We start from the raw sequence: 26,041 nt of genomic DNA, 5'->3' as shown, positions 1-26,041 counted from the left end.
GGGCCAGTTTTTACCAAAGTTGTGAATAGCTGAAAATTTCAACAGAAGTCACACATTAACCACACTTTTTTTTTTTTTATTGGTTCAAAACTTTTGATCATCGAGTTCAGTCATGTGAAAAGTACATCAAATAAGAATAGCCTGCTCTTAGTGTAGGGTCAAGGCAGGTGGGTAAACAGTATCTCAAAGAGCACAATGAAAGGGCTGCTTTCCTTTCTGAGACAAAAATAAAGAAGAAAAGGAAGGAAGAGAGGGAGGAAGAAAGAAAGGAAGATGGATCATATCTGTCTTACTTTCCTGGTCAAATGACCTTTAAGAGCCTATTTTAAGAACAGGTAAGTATGATAACATTAGTTAACACAAGCTAAATTTATTAATGAATTCATAAAATTCATAAAAAGATAAAGTGGAAAATAAATGCACTTTTAAAACTTGACAAGTAATTAACACTTTCCTTCAAAATCTCTTACTGGACTAGCCTTACTAGTGGGAAATACAACGATCCTTAGATTGCTGTAAAAAACCTACCTGGACACCATTGAGGGATGCCACCCCCATATACAGGAACACGCCATAGAGTACAGGCATGGGGATAAACTGGGAAGGAAAAGCAATGGAGACAGGTCAAAAACAATAACAGTAAACACAATAATAGGGAGGGGTAGTTTGAATAAAAGCTAAATATGAAACTAAAAGATAGGACATAATAATGCAGTGTGCTTTACTAATCATTGATAAACTTCTAAGCCCTTTGTACTAGAAATAAGTGGAAGGTGAAGGAGACTTTCAATTTCCATTTGATGCCCAACTGAATTTGTTTTACAATGATCATACATGACCTTAGTAAACCTTTTTAAACAGGGAGAAATGTTTGTTTCCCTTTCTGGTGAAAAGGAATGGCTGTGCACACCAGACGCTTGCCTGGACTCTGAGACACAGAAAGAGGGGGAGGTCGCCTCACTCCAGAGACCAAGCTCTTTTCCCAGCAGTCTGTTGATTTTTTTCCTCAATAATTTTCACCAACTGATCTATCAGCTTGGTGTCTGAGTGCTTCTCTCCATTAAGAAAACATCAAACGACTGTCCCCTTTCTTCCTCCCAGGAATATTGAGAACTAACTAATGAGAACACTGCTTGAGAGGAGCATCAAGCATCTGGAAGCAATTACACACAGGGATTCATAAACAGCTTTAGAAATGAATTGACACGTTTCATGTTTTAATTAGCAGGAGTCTTTTTTACATTAATAAATAGTGTTTTAACAATGGGAAATTCACTGTGATGTTCCTAAGTTTTGTTACTCCTGGACCTTTGAAATGGCCTTAGTACTGTAGAATCGAAGCAAGTCAAGGACGACTCTTTCTGAGAAGTCTCCTAGCTGGACTACAAATGGTTCTCAAGCTTCTTTTGCAAAGGAGCTCAAGTAATTTCAGGAGGTTTCAAAGTACTAAAACCACAATCAGTTAAGTCCAACTAGACTTAAACTACATAAAGGAGGCTATTGTAGGCCAGAAAACAGTATGACTTAGGAGTAATTTTTAAAGAACTATTGCATGTGTTAAATGAAGCACAACTTCCATCAGCCTTTCTTTGTGATTACCTAAAACAGCTCTGTATCTGAGATCCTTGGACCACTATTGGAGAAATAGTAAATTCCAAAATGTCACAACTGTCTCCAAATGTTACTGGTTAGTTGTAGGAATTGTTAATTTCAATACAGGTAATTTGACCTTCAGCTCAAAGGAAAATTCTTGACCCTGAGGGACAGTGTGAGTGGTGGGGAAGCCATGTGCACTGTGATACCCAACAGTCACCACGAAGAGGTGGACTCAGATCTCAAACCGCTAGAGATCTGACCTGTGCCTTTACTGCTTTTGGAATGTGCATGTTTCCATTCCTTACCATCACTGTGCAATTTTAGCAAAAAATAAAAATGAAACTAACAATGTCACCATTCTCTAGCTTTGACACATTTCTTAATTTTTTAAAAAAATATCTTCTTTAGGCAAGGGGACTTCCATTCTTCCTTAATATAGAATGATTTCCTTCTTGTCATTTTATTTCTAATATCTCAGGAAGAAAAGAAAGGTAGAAGGGGGAACAGAGAAGTACAGATCATGAGAAACTGGTTAGAACTCTACAGGAGTTACTTTTTGTCTGTAAAGTGTTTTCCTGGCTTGAAAGAAAATAATCACGAAGGTGATCCTGGCCTAGGGCCACCCCTCACCTATGCGTAGCTAATATTATCTCAACTGCAGTGCCGATGCAGTCTGAAGGCAAGCTGTGCCTTGTTGCTTAGGTCTGTTGTTTCTGAACTTTTGATGACAAGATATTACTGACTCTGTTACAAAATAAAATCAGAAGGCATCAGTAACAGAATGGCATGGCGTATAGGCAGGAAAATAGCTTTAGGTATGAAGGTATTTTTCAAAATCATCCCTTGTTGAAAAGGAAACAGTACATACAGGAAGGCTGTTAATTAGATTTTTAGCCAACCTCACCGTGATACCAATGCCTAGTGAAATTTACCATTTTCTTTGCAAAAATGCAGTACCTCAATAAAAATCTCCCAGTTTGGTGAAATTTAACGGAATTCCTGGGTTAGAGGACATTTTTTATTGGATTTGGTTCATGAGTCTTATCAGAAGGTCAGTCTTTAAAAATTCATCACAATACAATCATTCATCGCAATAGAAATTTCCCAAAGGAAGGAAAGAAGGATGTGTTTTTAAAAGATAGGATTCCATTTTAAGTTAAAATAACATAAAATATGTAGTAATACATAGCAGGTAGACATTTCTACAAAGCAAGACAGGAGAAATTAAAACACAAGGTATAATAGGTGTATATTGCAAAATGATAAAATTATGCAAAGAAAATTATATAATCAATTATATCCAGGAAACTAAAAATATAATTATAAATAAATATAATGCATTTAATAAACATAAAAATGAAAAAATCAGTGGTTGATTCTACAAGCAAATAATGAAACTGAAATCAATAAAGATGATTATATTCAGACTAGGTCATATTCAGACTATGTCAGTGAAATTTTCAAATTCTTGGGATTATCATTCCACTCTTTTTCTTTTATCCCTTCCTTTGGTTTTCTGATAATGTTAGATTATTTCCATAAGAAAAAATGCAGTAAGGTGAAGTATAATAAGAAAGGTTACAATCATTCACAGCACAGACTTCAGTACAGGAGTGAGACCTCCCAGAAGAATAACAGAGGTGGGGGGGAGGGTGCGTGCGTGTGTGTATGTGTGTGTGAAACAAGCACTGAATTAACTCCCAATTAAGAGCATGGGTAGTGAAATCAGACATGGGTTCCAATTCTCACTCTGCCTGTTGTGGAACGTGGAGAAAATCATCAACTTCTCTTACTCTCAGTATTCTCATCTGTGTAAGTGGTTATACTAAAGATTAGATAGCACAAAACATCTAGTTCAGGGCCTGGCAGATAACCCTCAATAAATGATAAATATGGCATTGATGTCATTATCATCAGGACCTTCACTGGCAACTCAAAAACCTGCAACTGCAAAGTGCAATTCTCTTTGGCCTCTCCGTGGTGGGAGCGGGGGTGTATGGGGAGGGGCACGGAACAGGAGTATAGCCCAGAAGGATGGCTGCAAAGATCAGACTTGAGCCTTGGTTTTGTGTAAGCTCTATAATATTGCTCTTTCAACTATAACAGCTGGCTTTAAGAGCATGTTATTAAAATAATATCCTAATGCCCTTAAGCCTTAAAAATCTGGCCTAGTAAGAAAGGCGCTGACTTTCCCATCAGTACACAGTAAGTCCTTGGTAATAATAGCTTATGCAAAATTTTCTCACTGATAATACTCCAGGTGTTAATATTGAAAGTCAGTGTCATAGATAACACATGGAGAGGAACAAGAGAAGATGTACCAATTTCGACAGTTGAAGACAACATTGTTTCTCAACCAGTGAAAATACTAAACTTTTTAAGAAAACAGAAATATAATGCTGATTATGAACTTTCAGCAAAGCAAGGGGCAGATACACAGGCTTACATGGCTCTCCTTGAAGAGAAGTGTCTTCCTGCAGTGCTTCTCACATTTTGGGTGGACAGTGATCATTACTGATTGTGACAAAGCCATCATTTGCTTCACAAATTTCCTTTCCCTTGAGTCTGATCCTTCCTAGAAGAATGTCTAAGGGAGTACTGACCAGGATTCTCCTGACCAGAGCAGAGCCTCCCTTGTACCCTCTCCCCTCTCCCCAAAGTGGAAGCACAAGTATCCAGAGATGCCAAGGACACCCAAATCCTCTGTCAAAACAGACTGGGAACATTTCAGTTGGGGTTGGTTTCTTTTTTTTTGGAGATACACCTTCCATCTTGCATGCCTATGTTTGCTTTACTTGAACCTCTTTATAAAGTATGCTCCCCTAAGGGTCAGTTACAAGGGTCAGTTACAAGAACATGTGAAAGAGCTCTCCAATCTGCACTGATTTTGGGATGACATCCTAAACCGTTATTTTAGCCTTTGTCTTGGAGCATGTTCCTGTGTGAACAGAAGTCAGTAGCAGACAAATTTGGGTGAGGTACACTGCCATGATTCCACTATTTGAAAACTGACTGCATTAGACTGGAGGCATCACTCCTGCTGGACAAGACACAGTAGATGCAAATCTGCAGAAACTCACACTACTTGTAAATGAGGAATCCAACATGACAGAAAAGATGGATGACAATTTTCGCCAAAGCCCTGAGCTTTCTCCTTGGAAACTGACAACACTTAAATTGACTCCAGCAGAAGAAGAAAGCAATTCCTTACAATGGCTGTCACCCTGACAGACATTGTGTTTTGTGTCCGAAAAATCATATAACTATGGCAGTAATCTTTTATACTGAAGTGTGTGAAGACAAAGAGAAAATGCCATTAATTGGTATGAGGATGACTCTAAAGTGAGAGAAACTTTCTATGACATCTGTTTTTTTTTAATTAGAAAAGTTGTGTTGTAGCTTGGCAATACACTTCAAATGCCATCAAAATAAATACTAAATGAACTTGGGAAAAAAGCAAACACATTGTAATATATATACCTGCCTTAATCTTGACAGACTTTTGCCTTTGCTTCACATGTTGCTGGCCAAAAGCTATAATTCTGTTCTGAACGTGCACTCTTAATTTATTCAAGCTAGTTTCTTTATTTAGTTTTCTTAGACCAGTATGAATATATCTAATATGTGGCTCTGGCTGGGGCCCTTTTCTGGTGTTTAGAAATTTGATGACTAATTTAGACATTAAAAAAAAATACATTATCCTAATATTCTATTTACTTCCGCAGAAAAGCCTGTATTTTACAGTAAAAACCAATGAGGAATGTGCTTTTTAATCATGCTCTCAGAAAACTAACCTTTAGGGGGGTGAGTACAATGTATAAATAGTAAAGGTGGTGATATCTGACACTTACCTGACTGTACGCACTTCAATGTTACGTTAGTATTTGCAGATGTGTTCAGCCTAGGTTAGTAAGGGCTCTTTGAGTTTATTGGGTGGATGTGCCAGCATTAGACCCACGTATCTGTAGTCTATCTTCAACTCTGGTCATCGCTTTCTTAGACTGATTTCAGGAGAACCGAATGTATTGCTCCTTATCATTATGTCAGCCCATAACTACTCAAAAGGAACCCCCATCAGAGTGATAGAAGGATCTACTGTGTGCCAGTTCAAGTTCATCATGCTTGGCTCAGACCAGTGTTCTTTCATAAGAAGTATACCATGTAGTCAAAAGTTTTATGACAACTAATTATTTTTGTGTAGTTTAACTACAGTTGAAGGAGCCAATGGAATAATCAGGAAGAGTGGTAGATTTTGAAGAATATTTTCTCTTTATTGGCTGCTGAACTGTTAAAGGGTTTGCTGTGCAAGTCATTTTACTTCTAACAGAATCTTATTTCAGTGGCTGAGGTGCTTCTGTTACCCTAAAACCACTTCTGGGGGCTTTAAATTAGAGGACCATGTTTTTGATTAGTGGCTTAAGAGATTACTAGGGTGCTCAGTCAATCTTATCACGTCTCACAGAAACTCCTATTTAAGAAAACAGCAGTCAAGACTTGTCTGATTTGAGCTGAGTGGAGCTCAGCTGTGTTTGACCTGCATCCTCTCAGTTTGTTCCATATTTGGGAGTTATTTATACCAGAGACTCTAAGTCCTTGTAAATATTTCTTCTTGAGAGTGAGAGACAAGGTGGTTTTCAAAATCTTGTTCATCTGTTTGGATGCATTTAAGGAAAGTAACTAATGAATTTCATACAACTTTTGCAAACAGGTGGGAGAGAGTGTGTGTGCATGCATTATGCATTAATCTTCTATTATTTTCCAGCAATCTGAAATATGAATGAATACTCCGTATTGAAACTCATGACCAGAGGGTTTTATTGTCCTCTAGGACTGATGTATATTGGAGGTGGCTGATTGGCATATTAATCAGACATCTGTTTATGATTCAGTCGGGGTTAGTCATTTGCAGTTATGATTCATATTAAAACTTCCAAAACACATTTGAAGTGGCTTACAGTTTTCAAACACACTTAGAACAGGACAGTTGAAATTAGTTTTGGAAAAATAAAAAATTTGTGGGAGAAAGAGCTATACCAACCCTAACAGATTATAAAATTGATTGATAAATTTGATTCCAAGTTTCTCCATTGGCAAAGACAAAAGATAACACTGGGTTATGTACATGTTTCTGTCAGTAAAACTACAAATGTCTCTGAAAAAGGAAATGTGTTTCAGTTTTTACAAGAATGTGGGAGACTGAGTTCTTACAACACACAGACTTCAGCCAATAAGCATACTATGATGTTTCATGTGTTGAAAATTTAAGGATCATTTTAGAACAACAGATATTTGTCCTTTTTTAGCAGAGAATACTGTAAATATGATTTAATATTTTCTTTTGGTCATTACTGCTATGAACCACCTTTAGCCTTATACTACATAGGCCATGATGCTTCCTGAATACTTTTCCTAAGATGCACAATGTGATTCAGATAGGTGAATATTTACATGTTAAGTGTTTTGGGTATAAGCCAATGAGATGCTGGGAAGCTATAACTGAGCACAAACCACTCCAGAGATGCGCTGCTCTTGGGAGTTCTTGGAAAGAAGCAATTTCTGGACTGGAGAGAGAGCTTCTGATCAGCCTGTCAGGATGTGCTTTGTATAAAGGATGAGCTTGTTGAGATAAATGGTCCATAGTCTTAAAATGCTGTAACCCACTTTCTTTTAGAGGTGGTGCTGGAGGATGATATAAAAGGGACTACGTTTGTGTTCTTATTTGTTTGTGATATAATACTAGAACACTGGTCAGGTAATTCCCACACGATAAAGATCTCCCATCAACTGTCATCGGTCATCCATAAATCTGATGGTCCTCGTAACACTAAAAAAACTGTCAAGAGTGGTGAGGACAGTTGCTTCCTCACAGTGCTTTCCCAACCTCCCTATGAGGGCTGGCATTGACAAGCAAAACAAATTTGAACTTAGGCATGTTTGTATTATTTTGGGGGTACTAGAGGGTTGGAAATTTTACATTAAGTCCAAAGCATTTTGACTTAAAAAAAAAAAAGAAAGAAAGTTGCTGACTTACAATCTGGTCCCTAGTCACTAAAGAAACTGTGGAGTGAGCTATGATGAGTTGATGACAATATCATCTTTTTCTCTACATCAGAGATTTGGAAAATGGATCAAAGAGGCTAGGAAAGATCATCTCATGGGAAACGAAAGTGAATGAATCCTATGACAGCAAGTATTGTTTTATTTTAAAAGGCAGTACACTCTGATGATTATGAAATCAGCCTTTGGAGACAGAATTGCCTAAGTTCAAATCTTGGCTTTGAAGCTACTAATAACTCTTCTTATCTGTAAAATGAATATAACTATTAATATAGTTTTGTGTTATTGGAGAACTAAAATTTAAAAAGCCTTGCATGCACACACACACACACACACACACACACACACACACACAGCCTTGCACAGCCCTTAACCCAATGCCAAGGTCAATAAACAGAGCTACTATTACAATCATTGTCATCCATCATTGTCGTCATCACTGTCATCAATCTCCCTTTCCACACTAATGGGCAGAGTGTGTGGCATACTGTATGAGGTCAACCACTGTTTGCCGAATACAAGTTAAACGCTGCCCTCCACATTTCAGAACACTAAACAAATCTGAAAGGTAAATTTTAGCTGCTCTGCCTGTTACAGATAAACTAATTCAAGCAATGGCAAGAGAAGTAGCAGGGAACTTCAAATAATCTTTATTCCCTTAGGCTTATCAGAAGGGTTAACATAGTAAGCCCAAGGAACTACTTTCATCTTCTCAGTGCTCTTTGGTCTCCCCAAGTCTCCCATACAGAGCACTAGCTTAACAGGCAGTATTTCCGCTACAGACACGCAGACCCAAACTGTTTAACCAGCCTGGAAAGCGAGTTATGCCTGCTTCTCAACAGTCTGGCATCGAATTAGTGGTGAGATGAGGCTCAGAAGACACAGCTGGCTAAGGTGAAGGGGAAGCTTCCTCATGAACTTAAAGCTAGTACACTCTTATTCCTTATATTCTTCCACGTAAAAAGAGAGATTTTGGTGGAGAGATCAGAACGGACATCATCAACTTCATGGTCAAAGTAAGCCTGCATGAGGAGGCACAGGGAACAACTACCTATACTGCTTCCTATTACGGGAGCAAATTCCTAGGATCATCCGAGCCCACTAAACTTGTGAGAGATTAAATGGTTGAGCCGTTTCATTTTTAAAACTAAAAGTCACACATTTTTCTTGATCCCATTCACTTGATCTGCCTTTTAAGGCAAACTCTCAAGTAACAAACATTCTCTCGAGTTGTCTGTCACCTGTTCCTTTGAAATATACAGAGTCACCATGGTGGGGGCAAAAAGGTTCCCTCCTTCCAGGTAACCCCGGTCATGCCTCTCTGTTAATTGCTACTCTTGACTTTTCATTGGAACTTTAGATTCAGTTGTAACTTAGGTTTTAGTTTGAGTCTTCCCTCGAAATCTTCTTCCTGTGTTGACTTTTTGAATGAGCTAGAAGGGTTTTGTGGAAAATCCATACAACTTACCAAACTTTAATGATAAAAAAGGACACATGAACTAAAACTAGCCCACCTTATCACATATGATTCTTAAAGTGTAACTAGTCTTAATCACTGAAGGAAAGCACCACGGTAGTTCTGGCTATACTATTTTATTCTTGTTTTTAAATCTAGGTTTCCCACAATAGCTTGGAAACTATATTAACAAGACAGTTTCATGTCCCACCATTTGGGCAGGATCTTCTGTAACATAAATGCTTGCTGGACTGCTTTTTTTGTCTGATTCCTACAGTACTCTTTGCATTGACCCAAAGTGCGAAGAGAAAATAGACACAATGATGGACTCCAGCAGCTGAGTGAGGGCAAAGCCCAAGCATGGATTACCAAGAGAGGTCAGAGGGAAAGCAAGCTCGCGGTCATCAATCCCTTTGATCCCTTACATCTCTTTTTCCTTTCTCTGTATTCTAATTTGTTCCTGTAGATAGTGATGTGCTTTGCATATCTGGAGCAAAAAGAATCCTTGTAAAAAGAAGAACAAAGGGGCTTCCAGCTTTAATTCCTCTGCAGCCATATTTAGGTGCAGGGTCAGAAAATAGGAAGAGGTGTTGTTGAAAATCTGAGTTTTGCATCTCATCTTAAAATAGCAACTTATACAGTATCTGTGACCCTTCGGAATCAGACACAATTACTCAGCTGACAGATTATCCAACATGAAGGCCAGTGTGCTGTAATAACAACAAAATAACTTTTTAACATATCTGACTTTTTTGAATTAGGATTTTATACTGTAGCAATGAAAAGAAATAATATAAACATTAAAAAATGGGAGGGGATTCATGAGTAAACACAAACTGATGGGAAGATCTCTGTATACCACCCCTTGTAAGTACAAGAAACCCCATAAAAGAAACATCGCAGTGTGGCAGGCAAGCCCACCTCCAGGGACCCCAGGAGCCGGTTCATCCCCAATAGAGCCTCCACTGTGGTGGTCATAGATGCCTGCAGAGACCTCTCTAAAAACTGATCTATCCAGATGGGGTCCCAATGCCTATGCAGAAAAAAGCTGTCAGTAGGTTTTTCCACCAGCTAATCAATCTGCTGGTGTCTCTGGGACAACAGAGGAACACAAGGCATTTTGGTGGTAAAGCTGATCCTGTGGAACATGACAGCTTCATCCCCACCCCACAACTTGCTGTGCACTGGTGAAAGCAACAGTAGACTTCCCTCTGCCCCAGTGAATAGCAACTTTCAACCGGTATGCTGCAACGATTTTTAAAACATGTGGTACCTGACTATTTTGTCAGGGGCACTGACCTCTTTTCCCTTAGATTGTCAAATAAAAAAATGAAAAGAGCCAACACAGAAACAGCCTTTGGTGTGAATGAATCAAAATTATGCCTATTTTTGTCAGATTGGCAAAAAATATATATTGTTTGGTTTGTGCAGAATTTTAGTCATTGGTTTATGTTGCCATGAGATGAAAAGGGTTGAAAATTGCTGCTATAGAACATAAGATCCATACTCTTTTTTAAGGTCCTCTCTCTATAACCAGAGAAGAATTTTTTAAGGTTGTTTTTAGTTTTACTATTCCATGTGTTCCATGAGATACTCATCCCTCATGGCTGCAGTCAGAAAAGAATTAAACGAGTTAAGTGACATCGTGGAAACCAAGGACAAAAGATGACTACTTAAATCTTTTAACTGTTCACCAGGTATTTTGTGTATAACATATGCATTAATCTAATGAAGTACCTTGAAGACAAAGTCAGTCTTATCTATATGCTGAGAAATTATGATTCTATTGTTCTCAAATGCATCTGATTGGTCACTGACATATAAATGTTCTAACCTGAGAGAAATGGACAGCCTTCGCCTTTCATCATCTTTCTTGTATTGTTTGAATTCTTTACAAGAGTGGCCACTCCATTACTCATGTAATTAAATAAATATTTTAAAAGCTTTAAAAATTACAATTGTTTAGAAATAATCAAAAATTTTTCAGAAAAGAGATTTGGGAGGATATTATTAACAGTCATTGTTTATAGCTGTTATGTTTATAGGTGATTTGGGGGTTTGCATTGTGGTTCAAAATGTAAGATGCAAATTATCAGTAACCAACGAGTAAAATTTATATAGAAAAAAATAAAATGCTTGTGTCACAAAAGAAAACTGAAAGTTTCATGACGAGTATGTACTCATCTTAACCTTCTGTTTTAGTCCTATTTCCATTTCTAAGTAGGCTTCCATATGTAATTTCTAATCCTAGAAATTTCTAGTCCTACCTTTATTTCTGAGTAGGCTTCCATATCTAATTAGGTAAACATTCCCCCATCAGTCAAACCTGTATATATTGACTGCCAACTTTCTAAATAATCTACCATGTCATTTTTGTCCTTTTTAAAAGTTTGGTTCTAAGTTTTCTAATTATAAATCAGCAATTTTACTCTATTCACTCATGGTGGATATTGGGCATTTTTATCCAAAGGAAATAGAAACAGTAATAATTAAGAATAGGGAAAAAATTACAAAATGATCATCCTGAGTCACTCATGTTGTCCAGGAGTCTAATATGGGGATAGAGGGGAAAAGGACTTAGAGACTAGGGAATGGAAAGTGAGGGGAGGAAAGGCTGTGCGACAACTAGAGGGCTGAAATATGTGGGGTGGAGGGGAGATCGGTTTGAATTCACTGTATGAAACTGACAGTTTCGTAGGTCAAAAAGTTTGAATATTGGTAATTTAATACAGTTCAACCAAACAAGTGCAATAATAATAATAGCAACAACAACAACAATAATAGAAGGAATAAAGGAGTGAGAAGGGAGTCATGATAAAAGTTTTTTTAACTCCTCTCATTCTATCTGATCCCTGCTTCAGTGTGTTGTAGAACTAATGAGAGTCCTGCAAATAGCTCATAAGAAACTCTATTCTTCACAAATCCACTTATCTGTCAGTATTTGAGAAGGAGGAAGAGGTGTTTCATATATTTACCTTCAAGATGGGAGCCATAAAGACTGAGAGACCAGTCAGAATAAACACAAGGGTTCCAGTGACTCTTTGTTCCCTGAAACCAAATCAAAAGATTACCAATCTACCTCTTATTTTCATAAACATGCTCTGTCTTTCCACTTTCAAAAAGAATATACACCGCCTGAATCAATGTCTGGCTAGAATAGCAAAAGTGTTGATATCATATGTAATTAATACCTCAAGGACAGCATATAAACTCAACATAACTCTAAAATTCTCTCAATTGCAATATGTGATATGAATTTATCAAGAGAAAACTGATTCTGCTAAATCCTGTGCTCCTTTTAGAATCAAGAAAGAAAAAAAAAAAAAACCCACGTGCTCTTCATCCATCAATTACTGGCTTTTTGGAAGCCCTTATTTTTTAAACAACTTGAACTCTTGTATAATTACACCTTCTTTCCCAGAAGACAGATATTATATTGTCCCACATTCTAATTAATAAACAGCTCAGAAAAATTTCTTAAGTGCAGTAAATCCCATCAGTCTAATTTCCAAATCTACAACAATAAAAGTACTTTTTAACAAGTATGATTCCCACACAATCCCCCTTCCCCCACCCCCAAGAAAGAATCACCCACTGTTGTGGCGTGGGAAACGATGGCCGTCTGTGAGCTTCCGCCCAAACGCCCAGGGGCGGGGTTTGCTGCAAAAAGTATGCAATGGCATACAAAGCCCTTGTATGCTATTTGGTAGCCCTTCACTGCTACCAAATTTAACAGCTAGATGTCAAAGCTTCTCAGTGCTTATGGGGATAGAAAATGAACTGGAAAATAAGAACATTTTTCCCTTCACAGGATCTTAAAAATCTTAAGCAAACTCAAGAATTTGAGGGAGTCTCAACAGAGCTGAAAGATGAAAGGGTTTGGCCTTTATACATGATGTGACAGAATAAGTACCACAGCACCCAAAGGACCTGCATGTTGAAGAAAATGACCTCTTTACATTTTCACATTGTATTACTTGGCCTTCATGAATCAAAGGAAATTTACTTATTATAAGAAGTGAACTCAAAAAGTTATTGAAGACTCTCTGCTGAAAAATGTAGTCCTTTATAGAAAAGCAAGTATGAGAATAAATTAATCATCAACATCTAAATCCATATCTGCCCCTCCGTATTTACCCCTTTCCTTATGATTGACAGGTGCATGTGCCCACAATGTGTTTTGTAGAGCCATTTTCTTCTGACTCAACATACCTCACTCCAAGAAACTTTGGTTGCTCTCCAGGTGCAGACGTCTCCGTCTCCATCTTCAAACTGTCGATGTGGGCAATGGAGATGACAGTAGCAGCCACGTACCACGGAAGAGCCATGAAGGAGCACACCACCATGAGGATGGCCACCCAGAAGAGGTCCAGGTGATACCCAGCTCCCTTCTGTAGAAAGAGGTAACCAACCCATGTGAAGAAAATACTCATATTGCTAACAAGTCATATATCCAGCTGGGAATTAAGATTAGTAAAAGAAACTAACTCACTTTGCTTGATAAAAATAGCTACCAGAAGGTAAGCTCCTTGAGTGAGGGGACCTTATTGTCCTCATATTATTTGCTCTAACAATTAGACACAAAGTAGCCACATGACTTCTCTTCTAGTTTGATTTGTTACAGCTTATTTATTATTTGTGTATTGTTACTTATCCTCTCTGCCTCCAACTGTCTGATCAGAACAATGCAGATACACATCTGCCTTGAAGAATTATTGGAACCATTCAGTGAAATAACAGAGGCAAAGCATCTTGTAGGAATTTAAATGGCAGTGGTTGTTACATAGTAGGAGCTCAATAAAAGTGACAATGGTATGAGCTATTGTTAATGTAAGCATAAAAAGCATCCTAAAAGCAGGCACTGTGCTTTCTCTGCTTGACTGTTAAGCAGTATGCTGCTCCCCTAGACAGTGTTCAGCATATGTAGACTAAAGATCCCGAAGAAATCTTGAGAAGTTATGCAGAAGAGCATTTCTTACCTTTCTTTCTCTTTTTTATTGTTGTTCAAGTACAGTTGTCTCCAGTTTCCGCCCCCCGCTGCTCTCCTGTACACCAGCCATCCCCACCTCCCACCCTCAATCCTACCCCCTGTCATTTATTACCTTTTACAGTACATAAAAGTGGTTTATAATCTAGTGAACATTATCATTAAAGTAATTAATATCCCCCTAATTAGGATGGGCTGATTTCAAGCATTGCCCAGTGGTCACAATAACATTTATTGACTGGGAGAGCAGACAATGTAACAAAAGGTCTAGCTCTTTTACTCACTAAATAAATATTGTTAAATGTGTCCACAGTGTTATTCTATGGTTCTATTTCTCTGCTCTATTTGTGGAGAAATCAAATGCGGATACCCCTATGGAGCCTGAAACAACAGAACAGTTCATTTTCACAGCACGAAAGCTCCTACACCAAGAGCCAGAATGTGACCACTCTGAGGGAGTGGACGTGTTGGCTTTAAAAGAGGAGAATGCGACTTTACACTGGGAACCCAGGGACTGTTTTGGTTTAGCTCTCGTTACAGTTTAGTCAGAACATCGTTCTCTTCTCGCTGAAACACCAAGATCTCACCCCTGGCTCACACATGTGGGTCTAACCGTGATCTCAGAGCACTCATCGCAGGCCAGGTTAGTTGACACAAGAAAGAAAAGCATCAATGTACTTAGTCCACGTCTGACTGAGAATGAAAATCTCCTTGGGAGAAAAAGAGGTTAATCCATGTTCATAAAACCAGCTCATTTCAGCATAAGTGGTTTGAAAGCATAATGGTTTAAATCATGAGTGGAGTAAGGTTGGGAAAGGAGGGCAAAGGGCTAAAATAAACCCATGGCACAGTGACTAATGACAGAAATATCATGCTCCACCTGGGGGCTCAGTCTTTCATTTTTTTTCAACAAACAATGGCTGAAAATTTATTCACAGGCATCGTTCTAGGTGTTGATGACACACTTGGGAATAAAACAAAGATTCCTACACTCATGGAGTTTTCATTCTACAAAGCATAAATAAGTAAACTACACAGTATATTAAATAGCAGTAAGCACTAGAGGCAACTACCAGAACTTGGGCTCATACACTGAGTACAATGGGAAGCCATGGAAGGGTTTTAAATGGGGGAGTGACACGATTTGCTTATGTTCTGGGCACTGTGACTGCTGTGTTAAGAACAGACAGAAGAGGTTCAAGGACAGTGGTGCCAGTAAGACCTCCTAACTTATAAGCCCCAGGTAAGAGCCTGTGATGGTTAGAGCAAGAGTGGGAAGACAGCAAGAAGTGGCTGGATTCTGGTTACACCTTAAGGTGGAGCTCACAGAACTGGCTCACTCCTGCCTGTGGATGTGTCTTATGACCTTAACATATGCCATTCATGGTCTAGCCTCCGTTCACACCTGTAACCTCATCTTTCACCTTGGATCCCCTGCCAGGACTACCGTCAAACACGTGCAATTCCTTGACTCGGTTTTCTGGCTCACCAGTGCCTTTGTCTCTTTGCCTGTCCAGAACCCTCTGCCTGGAATAACCTTTACTCTGCCACCTTCTGCCACTGGCTCAGTCCTACTCATCCTTAAAACCTGTATCAGCCTTCACCTTTTCTGGTAGTTTTTCCTGCTTCAGCCAGGTGAGACAGGGGAGTTCAGTGAGGTTAGGTCTCCTCCCTTATGCTTCCCTCTATCATAGCACTCATCACACTGGCTTAAAGTTGAATGTGTATTTATCTGTCTTTGACATTAGACTATAAGTAACAGTATGACTATGTACGGCTGTATCCTGAACACCTTAGCAACGTGTATGATACACAGTCAATTCTAAGTTAATCTTCAATCTCAATTAATTAAAAAATGAATGACATTCTTCTCAATGGCAACTATAATTAATTAACTTATTAACCATACAAAAAAATTAAAACTTTATTTGTTAATTGGTAGAAATGTGTCATTTGAGGGAGGGAAAGGGAATGAACAATAGCTGGGAATATCACATAGTTTTAAGCCCTATTGATACTAAATCATTCAGGACTATATCAGAGGTACCAACATGGAAATTAATAAGCAGGATCCTCAAATCAGTCTCCAAGAAAACTGTAAACCTAAGGGTGTACACACTGGCCCGATCAACGGGTCAAAAGAATAACTTCTGCAGAAAAACTCATGCATGCTTCCTTGACCTACCTTCATGCTTTCTTAAGCTCTTTCAACTAAGAAAAGTTTGAGTTAAATATCCTGGAGACTAGCAAAAGGGGCCACATAATACAAAAGAGGATTTTTGAAAGTAGAATACAAAAGCAACTGCAAAAGCGCCAGAATAAATAAAAGTTCTGGGACTAAATAATTAATAGATATATAATTACTCTGTGCCTCTTAACATCGATCCCTTTAAAAAGTCTTCCTTTTCCCTCAACCACATTAAGACCATAACTTAGAACAACTTTTTATCTTCAACATCTAACATAAATGTTCCACACATAGCAAGGACTCAATAAATGCTTGAAAGGTTAAGCATGTCCTTTAAAGTTTAAAAAAGTCCTGGTCTTGGACAAAGCCAAAGGGGGGGTAGGATCAAGGGTGGAAGGCGGGGGGTGGCTGGGCTAGGGGCAAGTGGTGAGAGGAAAATGCAGACAGTTGTACTTGAACAACAATAAAATAAAAAGTAAAAATAAATTGAAAAGTCCTGGTCTTCATGAATATAAATCCAAAGGATGTTCTACTTTCTGAAACTGGAGATTATTCTAACTGAAAGGATAGAAAGTGAAACATTACTTCCTTTTGATATTGTACCCCTTTTGCTAATACAAAAGTCATTTAGGAGTACATCTACAGAAACAAAAACATCTGTGAGAGAAAAAGGCTGACCGTTTCATACAATGTACCATTTACATCTGGTAAAAGACGATTATTACACAGGCATCAGGAGCAGTGTACACACTCATGGCCACAGAATAAGCGTTTATGCTAAAAGTGCCCCCAATGGCCCAAACAATGAGAGTTTATTACGACCCCCCCCATGACATAGTTCTTCCCACCAAGGGGCTCACAATAGGATGAGAGAGCTTAAATTTGTATACAAATTTCAACACAGTGCAAATATATGTTCAAAGAAGTTGAGAAAGGACACCCAAAAGTACAAAGGATAGTGTTTAGCTATGTCTAGAAAGAACCTGCATAACACTTCCTGCAGTGATGACATCTAAACAGGAATTCAATAATCTAAGCACTCGCTATGCAAACTGCAGATGGGCTGGTGGGTTTTCCAGTTATCGCCCATCTCACCCAGTGCAACAACTTTGAGAGCCACGTGGCCAAGATACCACGATTCTTCGATGTGTGTTTACTGACTCCGCCCTGTGTAAATCACTGTGATGGGCCGCAGGAGAGCTGAACATAGGACCAAAACAGGATCCTTATCTTAAAAACACTTTAACCCGGAAAAACAGATAAGGTGATTACGCAAAATATATACCTCTGTGAAACATCCTGTGACTGCACGGTAACACAAACTTACTAAGAGCAAAAACAAAGACAGTAGACATTACATTAGGAGTGATGGCGACACTGACAAATTTTTAAATTTGGAGGATCATAAAAAATGGTGAGAATTTTGATAAGTGATAATCATCAAGGAGTGGAATAACTAGCAGATGAAACTTCCAGACTTGAAGAGAAACCAGTTCATTTGGCCATAGCATTCTGGTAGTAAGTATGTGAAGAGAATCTTTTTGAATTTAGGTTGAGATCATATCACAAAGAGGCTTAAACCCCAGGCTAAGGCAATTGATATTCTTTAAGGGGCAAAGATTTAGAAGCCAACGTGGTGTAAAGGTTTAGAAATATAGGGATGACATATAAGAACAACACTTTAAAAAAACCAATGTTTTAGGAATAAACCAAGAGAGACCGGATATTAACTTATGTCTAAACAATTAGAATAGACATGCAATAACAGGATCTAAGGTTTGATAGTAGAAGTAAAAAGAAAAAAATGAAAGCAAGGCAAATTTTGGAGTTATCTAAGAAAACACACTAAAATTAAGCCTTCACCATAGAGGATATCAGAAAAAAATGTATTGCTACACCACCTAATATCTATTTCTCTATACCTGTCCTAAACTGTTTTTCCTTCGCACATTCTACCTATAACACTTAAAATCACTTTCCTTATGAGAAGCATCCCTTGCTTTGCAATCTGCAGTTCAGAACTCTTCTGCCTCTGCAATGACTCAGGGAATGAATGACCTTAGAGCAGCTATGACCTTGCTGAACCTGGTTTGCTTTTGAGTGCTCTGCAGAGATAATGTGGGAAAAAACTAACCAAAATGATGGCCAAAAAAAGGCCAAGTGCCTTGGCATTCCTGCATCAACACAGAGCTGTGCAGCAGAGTGGAAAGGTGGAACCCATCCCAAACAGAGCAGCCAGCCAGCCAGTGCCACCTGACACGGAGCCAAAGTAAATGCCACCCAAAAACATGCTGCTTTTAATATCACAATGCTTCCATCTCTCACTGCTTCAGGCTTCTCTCTGGACTCAATTTCATAGCAGTCAGTGCCCTTTACAGTTTTACACAAAATTTCTAATTTTCATATTCCACAGTCTCCTTTCCTAACAAAATGTGAACAAAACAGTATCCAGAGTGAAAAGCCTTTAATTTATGATGAAATCTCCACTGTTATCATTAGATTTGTGTTAAAAGACTGGAACTCATTCTGTAACTATTGTGACTCAAAGGAATGACTTCAAATAAGTAATTCCAAAAGTGATGAAAACTTATTTTTATATTTAACTCCTATTTTAACAGGTAAACCCTAATATGCCTTGGTTTTCCAATGTTTTCTACAAGGAATAGGAAAATTTAAAAAATTCTATGTTTTATCAATTCTAAATTTGCTAAATTCTAAATTCTAAATTTTATTAATATGAAAACTTCAGGAAAATAAAAATAGGCATTTACTTCCAAGGACACATGGCAAATCTGGCCAACTATATATCAAAACTATTGACAGATTTCCAAATTTTTTGTCAAAATTAAAATATATTAGTCAACATCCATTTTCAGTGTTTCAAACTAAATTAATGCTGAAACTCCTCCCAGTATAGAACATCTAGAAATGCTTGACTAACTCAAGAAAATATCTTGTACAAATCATGGTTTACCAAATAGAAAGTAAGAGAAGCAACAAGACACAAAAAACAATGGCAACAAGGAAGAGTAAAATCTATCGAGTCAGAAAACCCTGGAGTCTAAACCTGCTCTGAGATACCATGTGAATCCTGGAGGATTAGAATGACCCTCTGAACTCTGTGGACTGGAGATCAATCCTAGGGACATGGGGGAGAAGACACAGATGGAAGACACCCCTTGAAATAAAACTAGGATACTCGAAACACAGTGTACTAAGTTGGTTAATTAGAAAAAAAAATACCCTATAGAGAAAGCCAGTGGGAACACATGCCTCTTTTGGCCTTTCCTCTAGCAGTAACGCCATAAGAAAAGAAAACCGTAATCTCCAGAGAGGTATTACATATGTGAGACGTGTGAGGAAGGGAAGAAGCCATCTCGGACAATAAGCGGTCAAGCCTTCAGATGGCACCAGCCCTATCCATTATGTAATTGCAGCAGGGACCTCAAACAAGAAGTATCCATGCAAGTCCTGTCAATACAAAGAAACCCAAGAAATGATAAAAAAAAATATTGTTTTAAGTCACATGTAGATAAAAAAATGGGCTCTATAATCAATCTAACCAAAAGTAACCCGGAGAGTGATCTGATCATAAATTCCTAACTGGTCATGATGGGTAGTCACGCCCCAGGCATATGAGTCTTTAGTTAAAAGGCTTACCTCTGCCTTAGGCAAGCCTGTGCATTGTTTCTGGGCACCTACTTTAACACACCTTAGAAATGCCTCTCTTTCAGATCCCTCAGAGGCCCTTAAGAAAGCACAGAATCTCAGTTAACTACCTTGTAATTCGATTCCTTCTCTTTGACTCAAAGTCCAATAAACTCATATAAATTCTCTATAGGTTTGGACATTGTTATGTTGACATTGCTATGTTTTTCAGGTGGTTTATTATACAGCAAAAAATAAGCAGAAAAACAACATGGGTGACCTCAAAAAGTACAAAAAAAAGAGGAAAGGCATTAACAGAGAGAAAAAAATCTGTGGACTAAAAGTTTATAAAAGATTTAACATAAAAGTGTTTCAACTTCACTTGGATCCTGATCTTAAAAAATAAATTATATTTTAAAGCTTATTATACTTATGGTACATCATAAATTTAAATACTGATTGAACATTGATGATATTGAGAAATTTGTTAACTTTTTTCAGACTGATAATAATATTACAGTCATGGTTTTAAAAGATATCTTTAGAAATACTCTCTAAAACATACAGATAATATGAAATGCTCTCTATGTTTGCTTCAAAGTGTTATAGGAAGGAGAAAAGATGATTAGAATTTATATGATGTACAACTGAACATGAGTTGATAATTTTGAGAGTTGGGTAATATATATCTGAAGTTATACCATTCTTTCTCCTTATATACATGTTTACACATTTCCATAAAATATTTTCTGTAATAAAAGATTTTTTATAGGAATACACAAAGTGTTACTGAATTGGTTGGACTCTCCTAAACCTCCCAGAAGCAAATAAAATCTCTGGAAGGCTTTGAAGCAGGTGCACAGGAAGATTAGCTCATAATAAAAAAATAAAAGTAAAGAAATTTAAAAAGCACTAAATACATAAGGAAGAATAACACTAGGAGTAAGCGTCAGCCAGAAAACAAAGTTCAGAATCAAACCTGAAAATATAACATATATACAAAATAATAAATACAAAAGTATAAAAGAATAATAAAGAAGTTAGGTGCTAACAAAACCAAAAAGGAAGATTTGGGAAAAATAAATAAAATTTCTAAATATAAAAATGTATAATTCTTGAAAAGAAAAATTTGATGGACTGCTTTGGTAGTAGAACAGAACCAACAGAAGAATTAGTAAAAAAAAATTGATCTGAAAAATATTGGAAATAGAACAGAGACCAAGAAATAAGAAATGTAAAAATAAATCAATAAATAAAGTAAAAGTGGAGTGCAATATGGAGGTGTACAATGAAACTCTACTCGGAACTCCAGAAGGATGCAGCAGTGATTGAAAGAGTCAAACAATTACAAAATTCCATAATTGGTAACAGACAGGAGAATTCAGGAAGCCCAATAACTCAACATATGATTGAAAGAAATCTATGCTTATGCAGGTTAGAGTGAAACTCCAGAATAAAGACAAAAAAATGATAAAAGCACCCAAAAGGACGATTACTTACAAAGGAATGGGAATTATACTGACAGTTTGCTTTTTATGGAAGTCAGAAATAATGGAAAATAGCTTCTAAGTACTGAAAAAGTAGCTTTCAACCTAAAATATATCCAGAGAAACAGCCTGTTAAGAATGAGAGTAAGACAAAAACATTTTTAGACAAACACAAATGAGAAAGTGTACCACTCAAAGACTCTCACAGGAGTAAATTTCTAAAGTCTGATAAATTCTGTTTAAAATAAATAATTCAGAGCCCTGGTTGGACCTTCCCAATATTGCAAGGTAGGGGGTTTGATCTCTGGTTAGTGAGTATACAAGAATCAACCAATGAATACATAAATAAGTGGAACAACAAGTGATGCTTCTCTCTCTCTCCTTCAAATCAATAAATTTTAAAAAAAATTTAAAGAAATAATTAAGTCTAAAAAAAATTCCAAAAAGGTCTGACATGAAAAAAAGATACAAGAAAATGAGCAAAGAAAATGCAACACTTGTGTGTAATTTTAACAATACTGACTATGGCTAATTAATGGGATTTTAAAATCCAGATAGCAATAAAATTTGGGTAACAACAGTTTATGATTCAGGAAAAAATATAAAAATTAGACCATTCTTTAGTCCTTAGGATTATTCAGAAGAAATATAAAATACTAACTTTAGAACTTAAATAGCCTTTTTAAAATATGCAACATAATCGCTAAAAGAAGAAAGTATGTAACTTCCACAATAATTTTTAAAAGGAGAGCAAAGAAAATAAGAAAAACAAAACTGTACCTACTAAAAGAGGGCAAAAGAGGAGAATTTTTTAAAAAGAACGCAGATAAATTTAGACAAATAGAAAGCAAATGTAATGTGGTAAAAATAAATTCAAACCTATTGGTCATCAGTATCAATTTAAATAAATTAAATACTTTATTTAAAAAGATTTTTTAAAGCCCAGCTATGCATTATTTAAAAACAGACACAAAACACGAAGTATCTTGGGAAAAAAACAAATGAAAAAAATACATATCGGAAAAATGAAAATTAAAAATTAACACAGATTTATAAGTACAAAGTAAAATAAGCCAAACAGCATCATTAACAGAAAAAAAGTCATATAAAAAGTTCAATTCACTAAAAAGATAAACTAAATAGAAATGTGAATGTACTTAATAACATGGCCTCAAAATAAAGAAAATAACACCAAAACAGAGATGTAATACAGAAAATTAATATAGTAAAAATTGCTTCTTTGAAATCAGAGTAGTATAATTATCAAAAATCAAGCTAGACTGAACAAGGAAGGTAAAAAGCACAAGTCAAGAATATTAAAAATTTAGCCCTGGCTGGTGTGGCTCAGTGGATTGAGCGCGGGCCTGCAAAGCACATGATCGCAGTTCAATCTCCGGTCAGGGCACATGCCTGGGTTGCAGGTCAGTTCCCAGCAGGGACTCACGAGAGGCAACCACACAGTGATATTTCTCTCCCTCTCTCCTTCCCTTCCTCTCTAAAGATAAATAAATAAAATCTTTAAAAAAAGAATATTAAAAATTTAAAAGAAAAACTGATTTAGAAAAGTAGCAAAAGATAATATTATAAACATGTTAATAAATTTGAAAATAGGGGGAAATAGAAAAAACTTTTAGAGGTGCTAAAGAAAAAATAGAAATCCTGAGTGTTTTATAACCATTAAAACATTTTGATCACCAGTTTTACAAGTTCTACACAGAAACACCCTGGGTAGTTTTACAAGCATGTCTGATCATTCCAAGAGCAGATAATTGATTGGCATGTTGCACAAAATAAAAAGAATATTACAGTCTATTTGAGAGAATGGAATAGAAGAGGAATAGAAGGAGAAACATTTGCCAGCTGATTTTATAAGGACAGTGTACCCTGACACCAAAATTGAACAGGGACACAGTAAAGAAAGGAAACTTGCAGGCCGATGTCATTCTTAAACAGAGATGCAAAAATATCCTGCACCCCCAAATACATGCAAACCAAATCCAACCATACATAAAAAGAAACTATATCCTAACAGACTGCAAGACTGGTTCAATAATAGAAAAACCTATTAATGTAACTCACCACATTCACCAATGAAAGTAGAAAATCTGTATTTTATTTCAATAGTTTCTTTTAATTAAATTTATTGGGGTGACATTGGTTAACAAAATTTTATAGGTTTCAAGTGCAAAATTCTACAACACATTATTTGCATATTGTACTGTGTATTTACTATCCAAAGTCAAGTCTCCATGTGTCATCATATATTTGACTCCCTTTATCCTTCACTACCTTTCCCCATCCACCTTTCCCTCTGGTCACCAGCACACTGTTGTCTGTGTCTGTGGATCTCAGTAGTTTCAGAAAAAACATTTGTCATTGTCTTCATTAAGGATAATCAGCACATCAAAATCAGATGTAGGATGACAGTGGCTGAACGGTAAAACATTTACATTGCTCTCTTTGGTGGCTAAGGAAATACAACGTGAAACAACTCTCAGATTTAAATGACATCCTCCTGAAGTATTCCATTGAGGATAATGTGTCAACAATAGGTGATCCCAGGACTCTGCCAAGTCTTAAAGAACAATGGCTGCAATAGAACTCCCCATAAAACCATCTTAGCTTTGAATCAATATTTATTTTTCAAGAACTTCAAAGAAAGTAGAAGGCAATGGTAACCATTATTACAAACATTTACCTTGAGTTTATGTTCCTTCCTGTTGACAATCACAGCTGTGATTTGCTGGTCCATGAAAATCAGAATGGTGACCAGCAAAGCAGGGATAGCAGCTGCAAGGCACACCCACCAGGGGTTTGCTCCAAAGGGCGGGACAAACCAACCGCGGTTTGGACTTGTTGGCTTGAAGGAGAGAGAAAATGAACAATATGAATACATACTACTTGGGGAAAAATCAGTGGGAAAGGCACACTTTTATTTTTGGAGAGACAATGCATTGAAAAATGGGAATAGTTTTACTGATAGCTTAGACAAAGAAGATTATTCACCAAAAGCTTCCTAAAGGAGGTTATTTTTAAGGCTATATTTTAAATTAAGGAGACTAAGAATATAGGCTAGTGGAAACAACAATCCAAGATAGGACTCAACATGGAAGAAAGTGATTCCAGTTTCAGGGTCAGCCGTAAGAAAAGCCCAGACGTAACACTCAGTAGAGAGATTGGCGAGGAATCACAAAGCTACTGCGAACCTCGTTCATGGACTATAGCGATTATACTGAAGTTGTTCCTAATACTGCCAAATTGGAACAGTTTCAAAATACAATATATAAAACGCTACAAATATTTTACATGCTCTACTCAAATATTTTGAACACTCTGATGTTTCTTATTTTATGTATGAAAAATAAGCCCAAATAACTGCTGCAATCCTCAGAAATATCACAGAAAAATATGGTTGTTCTATTTTTCTGAAATGAAAAATACGGTTATTCTAGTTCCCAATCTATCTTCTCTTAGCAGATCATACATCTCTATAACAACAACAACAAAAATTTCCTACCCTTTTTTCTAACTTTAAGCAATGCAAGTAAACCAACATGGAATCCTATTTAGGAATTATTTTTCCCACATTTAGTATGAAAAGAGTCTCAGTTGTCCTCTGAAGGTATTTGTTTCTCATCTCACTTTACCCATAACTCCATCACTGAACCTACCCACATTTTACTATCTGTGCCAGGTTGTGAGTTTGTAAGGAAAGGCAGCCAGTCTCCCTAATCAGTGCTTACAAATATCCAGTACAGGGCCTGACTCAAAGCAAACGTCTGAGAAATAATGGCTTAAATGAACTAACGATCAAATGCATGAGAACCTATCGTTGCTAATTAACATATGATGGCAGAGATAATGCAAAAATATCCTGCTTTCTCTAGATATCCCTTCCTCACTGAGTAGTTATTAAGCTAAAACTATAGTCAATTTAGTTTGTCTGGGAAGTATATGGTCTCCATGATGGAGAGAGAGGTTAGGAGTATTCTAGAATACAGGTGAAAAACTTGTAATGGAAAATTAGGTTTGGATATTTAAGAATGACTAAAATGTAAATTTTACCCAGTAGGCCTGAACATACCAACAGATTTATAGAATGAATAAATTTTATATATTGTTTGTGATAATTAAAATGCACATTACACATAAATGTGTGTATACATGGCAGGTAGTTTGGTAGCAAAAAAAGAGCATTGAATTAGTAATATAATCATGGGCATTTTGCTTAACTATTATAACTTAAACACCAACTTCATAAAATCAGGATGATGATAATTACATTACACCCCAGAATTATTCTAAGGATCAAAGTGATAAGTTGTATGAAAACACTTTGGATATAAAAGTATAAAGCAGAGTTTGTAATGTTATTATAAGGCATTTTTCTTTTTTCATTGTTGTTCAAGTACAGCTGTCTCCATTTTCACCCCACCTCAGCCCCCTGCCCCACCCATCCCTGTCTCCCACCCTGGAACCCACCCCCTTTGGCTTTATCTATGTGTCCTTCATACATGATCCTTGATGACCTCCCCTACCCCATTACCCCTCTTTCCCCCTTCCCTCTAGTTACTGTCAGATTGTTCTTTATTTCAATGTCTCTGGTTATATTTCACTCGCTT

General features: G+C 37.0%; 1 protein-coding gene and 1 pseudogene across 6 annotated transcripts in view; one reads left to right on the top strand and one right to left on the bottom strand.

The window, feature by feature from the left end:
- Positions 1 to 26,041, bottom strand: part of SLC4A4 (solute carrier family 4 member 4) — a 321,040-nt gene that overhangs the window by 9,045 nt on the left and 285,954 nt on the right. For all 6 annotated transcript variants that reach the window (XM_053655652.1, XM_053655653.1, XM_037148610.2 and 3 more), the window contains 4 exons: positions 24,118 to 24,279; positions 13,322 to 13,500; positions 12,085 to 12,157; positions 529 to 597 (listed from right to left, as the gene is read on the bottom strand). In XM_053655652.1, coding sequence (XP_053511627.1) covers positions 529 to 597; positions 12,085 to 12,157; positions 13,322 to 13,500; positions 24,118 to 24,279 — 483 coding nt within the window. The remainder of the gene's footprint in view (positions 1 to 528; positions 598 to 12,084; positions 12,158 to 13,321; positions 13,501 to 24,117; positions 24,280 to 26,041) is intronic.
- Positions 2,383 to 4,824, top strand: LOC119051705 (metaxin-3-like; annotated as a pseudogene).

Source organism: Artibeus jamaicensis, unplaced genomic scaffold, assembly GCF_021234435.1.
Source record: "Artibeus jamaicensis isolate MK-2021 breed Jamaican fruit bat unplaced genomic scaffold, CSHL_Jam_final scaffold_1031, whole genome shotgun sequence".
Lineage (NCBI taxonomy): Eukaryota > Metazoa > Chordata > Mammalia > Chiroptera > Phyllostomidae > Artibeus > Artibeus jamaicensis.
This window is presented reverse-complemented; position numbering and strand designations above follow the sequence as displayed.